The sequence below is a fragment of the Panthera pardus genome, unplaced genomic scaffold (genome assembly GCF_024362965.1).
Source record: "Panthera pardus isolate Hobbes unplaced genomic scaffold, ASM2436296v1 HiC_scaffold_15, whole genome shotgun sequence".
Lineage (NCBI taxonomy): Eukaryota > Metazoa > Chordata > Mammalia > Carnivora > Felidae > Panthera > Panthera pardus.
In genome coordinates this window covers 13,791,995-13,804,122 of record NW_026526710.1, presented here as the reverse complement: position 1 = coordinate 13,804,122, position 12,128 = coordinate 13,791,995, and the positions used below count along the sequence as shown (strand labels likewise).

At 53.2% G+C, this 12,128-nt stretch overlaps 1 protein-coding gene across 7 annotated transcripts in view; it reads right to left on the bottom strand.

Annotated features, from left to right (window-relative positions):
- Positions 1–12,128, bottom strand: part of CABIN1 (calcineurin binding protein 1) — a 152,391-nt gene that overhangs the window by 76,316 nt on the left and 63,947 nt on the right. For all 7 annotated transcript variants that reach the window (XM_019467117.2, XM_053902129.1, XM_053902127.1 and 4 more), the window contains 3 exons: positions 10,495–10,755; positions 6,990–7,141; positions 5,102–5,280 (listed from right to left, as the gene is read on the bottom strand). In XM_019467117.2, coding sequence (XP_019322662.2) covers positions 5,102–5,280; positions 6,990–7,141; positions 10,495–10,755 — 592 coding nt within the window. The remainder of the gene's footprint in view (positions 1–5,101; positions 5,281–6,989; positions 7,142–10,494; positions 10,756–12,128) is intronic.

The window sequence follows — 12,128 nt, the reverse complement described above, 5'->3', positions numbered from 1 at the left end:
CCCTCCCTGCCCCAACATCAGTCCCCACCTTTTAGGGCACACGCAGGACAACCTAAGTGCCACTAGGAGCCTCTCCCACAGTGAAAACATCTGTTCACAGCATATAGCTTGCCTACCGTGAGCTGACCTCTCCTTGACCCTGGGAAGGGAGGCTGGTGAGGACTGATGCCACATGCAGCCCCCTGCCCCAAGCCTGGACACCGTGGACTGCACACACAGGGCCCACCTCAGAGCATCTTGGCTACTGTACACAATGTACATTTTTACACACTTGTCCTTCTAAAGATAACTTGGTATCTTAGAGTCTGTTGCCTTTGTTACTTTTTTAAAGCCAGAAAGAACAAAACAATGGAAATACAGGACTGAGCCACCTGCCAGGCCAACGGGCAGTGGGAGGAGGCCACCGCTGCATCTGGCCAGAACTGAGAACATGGGCTGTGGGCAGAAGCCAAGCACATCAAACACACACTATCCAAATCACAGGACCAGCGATGTGGAGGAGCTCCTGGTCACAGGGGAAGCAGGGAGCCGGACTGAGGACTAAGCATGCGGTCTGCGCTGTCCCTTGAAGCGAGCCGTGACAGTGCAAGCAGAAAGACAAAGCCTGGAGAACAGAGTGTGGGCAGGGTTAGGGGCAGCACGGGCAATATTGGTGGAGGCAGTGTGGGTGAGCAGGCGAGGATGAGCACAGATGGCACACGACACAAACAGTGACAGTATGGTGGGTGAGGACAGATGGTCACATGGGAACTTGCACAGGGCACCCTGGGCTCCCACGTGGCCCATACCCTACAACCTGGGGCTCAGGGCAGGCTCTGTTCGTGCTGTAAGTGGGGCCAGATGGGCATCCCGCAACCATGAACACCAGCCTCCACAGCTCCCGCTCTTCTGACCCCCAGCTTGTGCTGTTTCCACCCTTCATAGTAAACACTGACACACCCCTTGGGCCTTGGCTAAGCTTTGCCTCCTCAGGAAGGCCTCCTATCCACCAAAGCCAGGCCAGGTCTCTTTGGGGTGGTTTCAGTTGCACCGTGACACTCAGTTGGTTCACAGCTTCACATCTGCCTTCCCCAGAACCTGCAACAGGCACCAGAATTGTCCCATGCACCCAGCACAATGCTAATGGGCACTAGATAGGCATGGCCATGGGCTGGCTGAAGAACCCCACAGAAGGCTCAGCCTCAGACTGACCACAGGGCAAGACCTCTACTCTCTGAGGCCCTTTCTGGCTCCGAGATTCTCGGCTCCGAGATTCTTGGGTAACATGGAGCAGGGCAGGCAGACAGCAAGGGTCTTGGCAGTCCAAGAGAGCCACTATGTACACATCCCAAAGGCTGGCTGAGCTGGGCCATGTTATGGACCAAGGTGTCCTGTCACAGCCCTGCTCCATAGGCCCTGCTACCGACAAACTTCCAACAAACAAAGCAGGGAAATGCACACAGATCCAGTCTCCATCAGGTCAGCGAGCACAGGACATTCCCAGTGTTAGCCTCCTCTGGCCTGGGGTGGAAGGAATCTTAGACCCCCCAATTCTCCCTCAGCTTCACCCCAGCTACCAGGCAGCCCTAGAAGAGTGTCCAATTGCCCTCAGCTTGGCTTCCTCCCAGGGAAACAGGACCAATCGCCAAGCAAGGCAGCTATAAGGGCGGGACCACAGGCACCTCTCCCAGGGCCCAGCCCAGAGCAAGCACACACTGATATGACACAGGGCCCAGTTACTCACACACGTGTTCACACACTCCATGCTGGGGAAGGGTATAAAATTTGTTCAGGAATCTCATTATGCTATGTTTGAACATGAGTAAACAGCAATCATTGTGAGCCCCTTGAGGGTCACAATGTATTCCCTACGACTCCTTTACCTTGTCAGGAAGCATCAACACTAAGGATTTCAGCACTTGAGACAAATCCCAAAATGGACGGGAGAAATAAGGAAGGCTGGGAGGAGTGGTCAGGCAGGGCTGCTTCATTCTCTCTCAGCTTGGCCAGAGGGCCCCTCTTCAGGTCAGCTATGGGCACACTCTCAGCCACCTCAAGAAGGGCTAGCTTTCATATCTGACAATGATGGTGTCTCAGAGCAACTCAAGGGCCAATCCCAGAGTACCTTTTAGCCAGAGCTGTGGATAGGCTGCTGGAAGCTTCTAACCCTAGTGCAGGATGGCACAAGGGCGCAGATGGGACCAGTCAAGAGAGCAAAGATGGTTTCTTCTAAGAAGCCATTATCAAATGTTGAGTTACCTACATAAAATCTGGAGCTATTTTTCTAAATCTCTTCTAAAAATTTACAGCAAATAAGAATTGACTCTAGCTGATTTCTGATTTTGAAGCTCAGGTATACAAAAGTAGAAGGGCAGCTCAAAGGCAGGGTATCCTAACCATACCTAAGGGAAGTCCTGATGCCTGGCTCCCTGTCTAGCTGATAACAAGTTAGCCTGTGACAGGCTCCAGGATACAGGAGACTTGGGCCCAGAAACCCAAAGGCCCAGCCCTACTCAGAGGCTGCTGCTTCCAAGGACACTGCCTGTCCCTCTTCCAAAGCCACACAACTGGCTTGAGAGAGACAGGGTGCAAACTGAGGATGACAGGTCCCAGACGCGGGCTCCTCCTGCTATGCAGTGCTACATGGCCCTTGTGCCAGCTCTGATGACCTGGGGATGCCTGCGTCTAGGATGTGGTTACACTGTGCAAGCACCTTCCTTTAATACCCATGAGAAAAACGTTACTCCTGCTCACCAGGTGAAGAAACCGGCTCAGAGTCAAGTCCCTTACCCAAGGTGGCCAAGCAAGGTAGCAGCAGGGCTGGGACTGAAATGCAGATCTCCCTGACTCCAACCTCCCTGTCTTACCTCGAGCGGGTCCCTGAACTGCTTCTCTTGGTCTGTACCAGGGCTAGAAGCACCCATCAGCCTTCCTGTAGAAGGGCTCAGTTATGGCCTGGAGTGAGCACTAATGCCCTGTCCTCCCACAACAGGAGAGCCATGGCTGGTCTCAGGCTGAAGAGTTGCGTGGAAAGTGTGGGGCCACACGTTCTCCTCCCAGGGCTAGCAGGCCAGCCTGGCTGGGTCACAGGAGGCAGCAGAGGTGGGCAGTGCAGGCCTTGAGGCCACCAGCCTGACACCAGCAATCTGCTGCTTCCGCCAGAGCCAGGGCCTTTCCCTACGAGCTAGTGTAACAGCTGAATGGGCCACTTTAACATTCTAAGATAGGGCCCAAATATTTTCCTGTTGCAGACACTGCTGTCTTTCTAAGGTGAGGAGGGCAAGAGTTCTGAAAGCACCATGCAGCCGGGCCCGTGCAGAGCACAGCATGGCCAGTGCAGGGCTTCCTAGCACATTGGGCTGGGACTGGGCAAAAGTGGGCCATGGTTCCACATTGTTGACAGAAATCACTTTTAAAAAAGTATTTTTTTTCAATCATTAAAAAACGCACAACCACTGAAACTATATTTGAGCCTATCTGAATGGCTCCCTCTGCAAACTCCCAGAGCAAATAACCATTATGTTGGCACTCAAGCCATGTCACCCCAGTGCCCGTCCCCAGCACTCTGCTTCCCTGCAGCTCCACGTGCACATGTGCGCACCAACATGGGACAGCTGGGCAGCGATGCCAGGCAGCATCATGGTCCCTTTCTGCCTCCTTTCCTCTTTGCTTCTGGGGTGCGCCCACACCAGGGGAGCTACCTGCAGCTCTGTGCACTCATAGGGCCAAGCACAGTTCCTGCTACCCGGTTCCTGCTAGCCAAGCTCAGCTCGAACCTGCAATGCTGGGAGAGGTGCCGGCCACACGCCTGTGGACAGCAATGAGAGGCGTGCCTCTCTCACAAAAACTGGCATGATGCTAAATCTTCACAGGAGTACCTGGCAGAAACTAATTTGCAGAGCAAGGATTGATATCCAGTGTGTTTTCTCAATATTTTCAAGAGTAAAAGGTTGGGAACAGGGTAGTTTTCCTGTTGAACCCGAGTTAAGTAAGATGGGGAGGGACCTGGCTTCAGGACATGTGCAGGACTGAATCCGCCCTCCGGGGCACAGGGAGGTGATGGAGCCACGCAGCAGCAGGCATTCAGATGCGCTCAGATCAGCAACCTCTCTCTCCACACCCTCCCCGTACCCTTCTCACTGGCCAAGCAGAATCCAGGAGGGGGCACTGCCAGTCTCCTCTCCTCTCCTATCTCCAAATCCTGGCCCAGAGGGGGCGGTAGGGCGCTGCCCATCTTCCTTCAGCACTTCCCTAAACCTGCTCTCATGCTCCTCTCACCCACAACATCTTACACTCCAGGAACCCATGCGATGGGCAAGGGGTGTCCCATGCCCGGGGGAAGGTAGGGCGAGGCCCGCTTCCCCACAGCCTGATGCGATCAGCGGCGTGTGAGCGAGGGCCTGCTTGTCTGTTGGCATTGTCATTGCTTCCCCAGGGCTCCACCTTAACGCCCTCTCAATCCACCAATTTGGTTCATTCCAGCAAATACTTTATCACAGCTTATCACTGTAAAGGTGAGGAGAACATGAAAAAATCAAGCTACGAGGTCAGCATGCGAGCCTCCTAATGTTAGTAAGAAATGTGGTTCAAGGGTCGCCACCTGCCGTATCCCGTGTGGGATGGCCTCGTACGCGGTCCCAGAGGACTCCACCACCCCGTCTGCACTCCCAGGGGTGACAGACTCAGCACCAGTCACAGTCCTCCCACGGCTATCAGAGGATGTGCTATAATAAGGCAGGCACAATGCCGGTGCCACTGGACTGATTGCACGGAGGCCACTCCGAGCAGCCTACAGACCCCAACAGCTAGTCCACGGTCTTTCCTGCCACATCCCCATTCCGGAGGTGGGAAGATGCAAGCTCATAGCTGTGAGATACCTTAGCCTTCCCTGCCCCTTCCCAGCCCCCAGGTGGGCCAGCTGGCAGGTGGCGACCCTGAGCATGTTTTGGAAGCACAGAATCACCGTGAGGCCATGAGGTTAATGAACAGCCGCAACATTGCCCGTGTCACCCCAGACCCAGCACCCCCCCTCACCAAAACAAAGCGAATCATCACCCGAAGCACCCTCCCCCTTGATTGGCGTGCCGCCCTGGGCTGGCAGTAGGGAGAACAGGGACTGTACCGTCCGGCGTCGCCTGCTGGTGGGGTTTTTTACATTTGACGTAATCGTGGTCAATCGGAGTAGCTGTGTAAGGTGGGGATGTCAGACCTGGGCCAGAGGAGGAGGGGAGGGAGGCTCCGGGGCCCGGCAGTGTCCCAGCTGAAGAGTGGGAGTCCTCGTCCACCAGACAGGCCTTCTCTCTGTGGGAAGATGGTTGGGGTGCAGGTCAGAATCTCCACATCCCACTGGAATGGGACGTGTGCTGGTCTGAGACAATCCTTCCTGACTGCTGAACCCCACACCATCTTCACGGGCCTCCTCTGCCCTTCCTAGGGCCCACTGCTCCCACACACCTCAGGTGACCTGCTCCTCTGGCTGGTGTCTCTTCAGCTGCTGAAGGAACTGCCCCCATGGCATCCCCTTGGGCTCCAGCCCCGAAAGGCCACCGCCCAGCCATCTCAGGCCCCAGGGAGACTACAGGGGAGCTGACAAGCCCTTCCTCGGAAGCACCCACCCCACACCCTTCCACACCAAGTCAGCACCCTTCCATGTGATGCCTGAGGCCTGGTAGATTTAATTCTCGGTAAGATGCAGACAGAGAAAACATCTGGATTTACTGCAAGCTCTCATGTGTACGAGGATATCTACTGTTGAACAAAAAAGTCAGAAACACCTGAAGTGTTCCATCGAAATAGCTATAGAAAACATGATACACCCATGCTATGGAATAACATGTAGCCAGAGACTATGGGTAGCCACTAGAAAGAATGGAGTGAATGGGGTACCATCTCTATGGTTTTGGTCCCAGCCCCTTTCTCAGGGGAATGTAAACTCGAGAATAACACCTTCAGTAGTTTGTTTTTATAAAATAAAAGAAACCCTACAATTGTACATGTAAATGGAAGTGTATATAAATGCACAGCTAATTGTTTGAGAAAATAAATGAATAATGGTTAATTCTGGGGAGGAAAGGGGATTTGTCAAATTTTAGCCTATATGTTCATATATTGCCAAAATTTTCCATAACTAGAATATATCCATGTATTATTTGTATAATTTAAAATTTTTTTAAAAGAGTTATGATCAATAAAAGAGAACATCATTGTACCTTGAGGGTTCTTTGCGACTAAAAAATGCACATCTATAATTTCTAGGGCACACTGTATCCACCTGGGTGACCTGTCACATGCATGCCCATCTCTCCTATAAGACAATGGACCTCAAGGTCAGAGCCTGGGCACAGGTCTCTCTGGCACTTGGCTGAGCCCTGCACAGTGCCCAGCCAGGCAGGGAGGGGCACAGAGATGAGGCAAGCTGAGCTGAAGCTCCGAGATGTGGACACCAGGGTAAAAGAAGTCTAGGCCACAATCAAGGGAAGGCCCAAGGGTCCTCTCCACCCAGTGAGGGGACCATACCAGGGCCCTAGCATCCTCATGCTCTCTGGAACTACAGGAAGAGTCCATGCCTCTGATGCCCTTTCCTGTTTCTTGGGAGAACAGGCAGCAGACAGGTCCTCACAAGGCCCCCACTCTTGGTATAGGCCCTGGAAAAGGACCCAGGAGTAAGAGTCTGCAACATGAAAACTGCTTTCCTACAGTGTTCTGCATGGGACAGAGCTGTGTCCCAGTGGCGATGGGGAGGAGCTGGCTTCTCCTTAGGGCCTGCCCCTGAGGATGGGGTGGCCCCGGGCATGGCCCCAGCGTGAGGTGACATGGGATTGCACACTCAGCCTCTCCTTCTCAGATTCAACAGAAATACCTTAGTCCAGCAACCAGGAGTCTCCAGATGAGTTCCAGAGACTCAGTGAGCTCCGATTTACTCAGCAGTAATCCCCCGAATGCCACCTTGCTGTAAATGAGCCATCAGGGTACACATGGGATAAGCTGCTAGGTGAAGAGGTGCTACTCACTTCTCTGAAGCTTTGGGCGTGTTCTTCTCCTCGCCCCTGGCAAAGGGTCCTTCTGCAGCCTCCTTCATGAAGTTGACCAGGACCTCTGCACTGACCCCAGAGTCGGGCTTCCCCAGGAGCTTCAAGATGGAAGCGTGGAGCCGGAAGTACACCTAGGAGAATCATATTTGGGTGTGAGCAGCCTTCCCAGTTGCTTAGGTCCGTTCCACAGGCCAATCAGCCACACTGGAAAAGGGCCACTGACCAAGGAGACAGGCCACCACACACTGCCTTTTTTCATTCGCTTTTAAACCAGCCAACCCATAACTCATTCAAAGCAAGCTCTGACAGTTAAAATGGACACAAACTCTCAGTATTCTAGCTTAAATGTTTAGCCAGTGATGCAGGCAAGTGGTGGTAAGATAATGAGAATAACAACCCTCACCTCTGCTCAGTGGGCACCTCCTCCCACCACAGCCCCTGCCACCCACTGTGTGCCCCTCTCCTGGCGCCCATACAAAGTGAGCCTCCACACCTGTCTCCCACCACACTCCAGACTCCCTGAAGCGCAGAACAGTTGATTTCTGTCTGTGTGCCTGCACCTGGGCAAGCTGGGTGCTGTAGGCCTAGAGAAGCTTGCCCAGGAGGTACAGGGTGAGGGGAAGGAGGCACGCCGCATCATTCAGGGCCCTGTGCTTTTCTTCACTTCCTTAAGTTCTCACCACAATCCTCCACTTACAAATGTCTGAGGTAAGATGCCCAAATCCCCACAGCCAGGAAAGGCCAGGGCCACGTTAAACTCTGGTCCGCCCTGCCCTCTACTGCTCCCAAGTAAATGCCACATCAGACACAGACACCTCTACAGGTCACTTGGCCTGACTTTCGCATCCACCTGTGGGTGCAGTGTGAGCTCCCGCCTGTGGCACGGACTCCCACAGGTGGCACAAGGAGTGTTACGAAGGCTGGGAAACCCTGTGGCTGCAGGCCCTGATTAACCAGCCTCTCTCACGCAGAGGTGGTTCTCAAGAGAGGCTGCCAAGGACCATGCAGGTGAGACTGCCAGGGGGTATGGCCCAGGCAGCATTCTCAAGAGGGCATCCTGGACAGAGGGGCCCACACCCAGAGCCCCTCCACCGCTAGCCCGCCTGTGGCCCCAAGTAATTAACCCGAGCAACTCCATTTTTAGGCACAGAAAACCTCTGGGCACACACACGTGCCCAGGTGGCCCTGCCGGAAGAGCACAAATTATTCAATTGGCAAAGTTTAACCAAGTGGCAGGTTCAGTATTTTGAATCCGGGTTCAAGAGCAGAGGTGAGTTTTCACCAGGGCAGGGTTAAAGTCTTAAGAGAAATGTCACTTTTAAAGTAAGATATCCACAGGTTGCAGCTGAATGCCTGTTCTCCTGAGAGCCGGCATGGTGTTCTGGGCCTCAGTTCCTTACCTGTTAAGTCCCTGGACCCCACGGGCACACCATCCTGCCTGCTCATTGGTTCTATCAGGCAGCAGCAGAAGCCAAAAGTCAAAGAAACACCATGGAAGAAAAACACAGTTGTCGTTTTCCTGAGGGCTGAGCTACCTCCCGCACACGGGTTGGGTGCTGCACGAGGGCCCTGGGTGCAGGGGATCTGGCCCCAACCGCCCTTCTCTTCTGCTGCTGAATAACTTAGGGCAAGTCACACGTCCTCTAGGTCTCAGCCTTCTCAGCCCGAATGGAAAGCATGAAAGAGCTATAGTGGGAAGGACGTGGGGCTTGGGGCTGGGAATGACGGCAACCAGGAAGCTGCTGAAGACGTGCTCAGTACGAAAGTGAACTACACTTTATCATGAACCCTATGAAGATGGTCCCTGAAAAGCTGCTGTCAACCACTCAGCAGGCATCATTTTTCAAAGGCAAATTTTTAAAAATGAGACTTTTCTGCTTGTTCACACAAGCAAATATTGGAAAGAGAATACTAACATGGTTGAGGGAAAACAGACATGCTAATTGATCAGTATAACCTTTCAGGGCCACAGGACACTGTGGATGCAACACTAAATGACCCTTGAAAATCCCCCGTAAGTGCTCCCTGATATGCATGCAAGAGCAGGCCCTGCCTGTACCCTGCTGAGGAAGAAGTGGAAGAGAAGTGCACCCTGCACTGGGCTCCACACTGACAGTGCAGGGCCTGCTCGGGATTCTCTCTCTCCCCCTCTCTCTCTCTGCCCCTCCCCTATGCACTCTCACTCTCCTGCTCTCTCTCTCTCTCAAAATAAATAAATAAACTTAAAAAAAAATGCCAGTTGCAAAATGGTATGAAAATGTTACTACGTATCTATACGTCAATAGGGGAAAAATCTAGAAAGATAAATACATGCCCAGACTGTTAATAGGGATTATTGGGTTAAGAGGATAGGATCACTGGGGACTTTAGCTTTTTATTTTAAACACTCTTGAATGTTTGACAGGCACCTGGGTGGCTCAGTTGGTTGAGTGTCCAACTTCAGCTAAGGTCATAATCTCATGATCATGGTTCATGAGCTTGAGCCCTATGTTGGGCTTTGTGTTGATGGCGTGGAACCTGCTTTGGATTTTCTGTCTCTCTCTCTCTCTCTGCCCCTCCCCAGCTCTCTCTCTCTCTCTAAAAAAATAAATGATAAAAAAAATTTTTTTTAATTTAAACACTTCTGAACGTTTGATTCTTATATATATTTTAACCATGAATGTGTGTTAATTTTATAATCAGAAAAAAAGTATATAAAGGCAGACAAGGCATAATAAACAAGCAGATTCTACCCCAAACTCCAAGAAGCTTGCTGGGCACACGGGACTGGCAGGCACTGGGCACGCAGCCTCAGAAAGGGCAAAGCTAAAGTGCTCAGGAAGCAGCAAGTCCTGGGCCGGGCCAAGTATATCTGGATCCTCACCCGTGTGCTTAGTTTCCTCCCTACAAAATGTGCTGGCTGCAGCCTCCCAGCCTGCCTCACAGGACTGCACTGAGCATCGGGGAGAGTGTGGAGTTGTGTGTTCCAGATATCGTAAAAGCAAATCTGAGCTGTAAACAACTGCTCTTCTCTTGAGGAGCAGCACAAGACCCAAGTCTGGGGTCAAGAAAACAGGCTACTCCCTTGGCCCTGTCCTGCCAAGCTGGGTGCTCTGGGCATACGCTATGGCCTCGCCAGGGACAAGGGCACCTAGCCTTCTCCTGCCACCCTGCAGTGTGGATGCCCTGGGCACTGGGAGATGCTGTGCTGCAATGATGTCATCACTGAGTCAGGTTCTTGGAACCTACATGTGCTAAGGAAGAAAGATGACTTTCTTCTGGGAGATACAAATAAGACACTCCTCTCCCAGAAAGGATAGTAAGCACTCCTTAAAAGAGAGAGGAAAGGCCGCTTTAATTTAATCGCACACAAAGCTGCTGAACACAGAGAAGTTTCCAGCGGGTTGCATGGGAGTCACTGGGACCTCATGCCCCATCCCCAGGGAGACAGAGAGACTGGCCCACCCCTGCCCTGCTTCCCTGCCCTCGGCCAGCACAGTGTCACCTCCAGGGCCTCCATGGCCAACTCAGGTGGGTTGTGGTAGTGGATCTTCTTGGGGTAGCGGGCAGCCTCTTCGTGCAAGTAGTGGCCAGCCTGTCTGTAGTGCAGCAGGTAAACAGCGGGAGGCTGCTGCTGCTTCTCGGCGACCTTGCCCAGCATGTAGTGGATGAGCCACTCTTCCTCATCACCGTCGCCCTCACAGCGGGCCGCCGACGTGAAACAGTGCCTGGCTGTCTCCAGCATGCTGTCGCGCCGGCCCTCCATCTGGAATGAGACCACGAGACGAGGCTGGGCTTAGCCCACGGTCTGAACCTGCACAAGATCATGCCTTATCCCATAGGGAAGCCCTGCTGCCTTCCTTGCGAAATTTATCATCCTGTCAACAACCCTGAGACACAGAAGTGTTATCACCATTTCATAGCTGAGGACAGTGTGGAGAGGCCTAGGGACACCCCCCCCCACCCCGCCCCACCACACCAAAGTACACATCAAGTAAGGCACAGAGCTGGACTGAAACCAGGTCACTTCATGTCAACTCCAGTGTCCTTTCTTTTATTTCCCCCCAGCCCACCCTGAAGGACACAGTTTAGGAGATTATGAAGTACCTACTGACCCCCTTCTAAAGGTCCCAACTACAACCCTCACTGTGGTTGCAGTGAGGGCCTGGGAGACAGCATCGGGCTGGGGCTGCCAGGAAAGCCAGGCAAACAGCAGCCGAGAACACCGAGAGCCAGTGCCAATGTTCTGAGATGAGCCCCCTCACCTACACGCGGTGAGCACTTTTCTCACCTGCTCACTAGGGTGGGCAAGCAGAGCTAGACACGGTGAACACCCCCAACACCTAGCAACACAGCACCGAAGAGGATGTGCACCCCTGGGGTACCATGGGACTTCCCACCCTGTCCTCTGCACCCTTCCAGAAGGACCTTACAAAAGGGTAGATTCCTAAGCCCCACCCAAGACCCACTGCCTTGGAGCTGTGCCTCCAGCCACCCTCTCACACACCAAAAGGTGGAAACAGCTAGGACAGAAGATCAACCTCTAAGATGCTTTCCAATTTTTTCTAGTCCCTGTATGAGGGCTATGGGCCAGCACCTAGGTGTCACTGACGTGAGATGTCAGCCATCAAGTACGTGCATCCCTTCATCCCAGAACTCCTGGGCTAGGAGCTGGAAGAAACCCTGACTGTGTGGGGCCACAGGGGCAGCTGTTCCCAGCTCTGCAGCTCTCTGGGCCCTCATCAACATGGCTCTCGCTCAGAGGCAGGGAGGCTGCGACCTCTTCTAGTCTCATCTCGGGGACCAGAGGAAGGGAGAGGCTGCAGGCACCAAGCTCTGGCAAGGGTGCTGCCTGCAGCCTGTGAGAGCAGTACCCATGCCCCACTGCAGCAATAGCCCTGGGGCCAACACAAAGCAGCCTGGTGCTACCCCAGTGCTCTGCAAAACACTTCCTGGGAAAGAAAGTTACCACCTAGGGATGCCTGGGTGCCTCAGTTGGTTAAGTGTTCAACTCTTGGTTTTGGCTCAGGTCACGATCTCACAGTTCATGAGTTTGAGCCCCATATAAGGCTTTGTGTTGACAGCGTGGAGCCTGCTTGGGACTCTTTTCTCCTCCTCTCTCTCTCTCTCTCTCTGCCC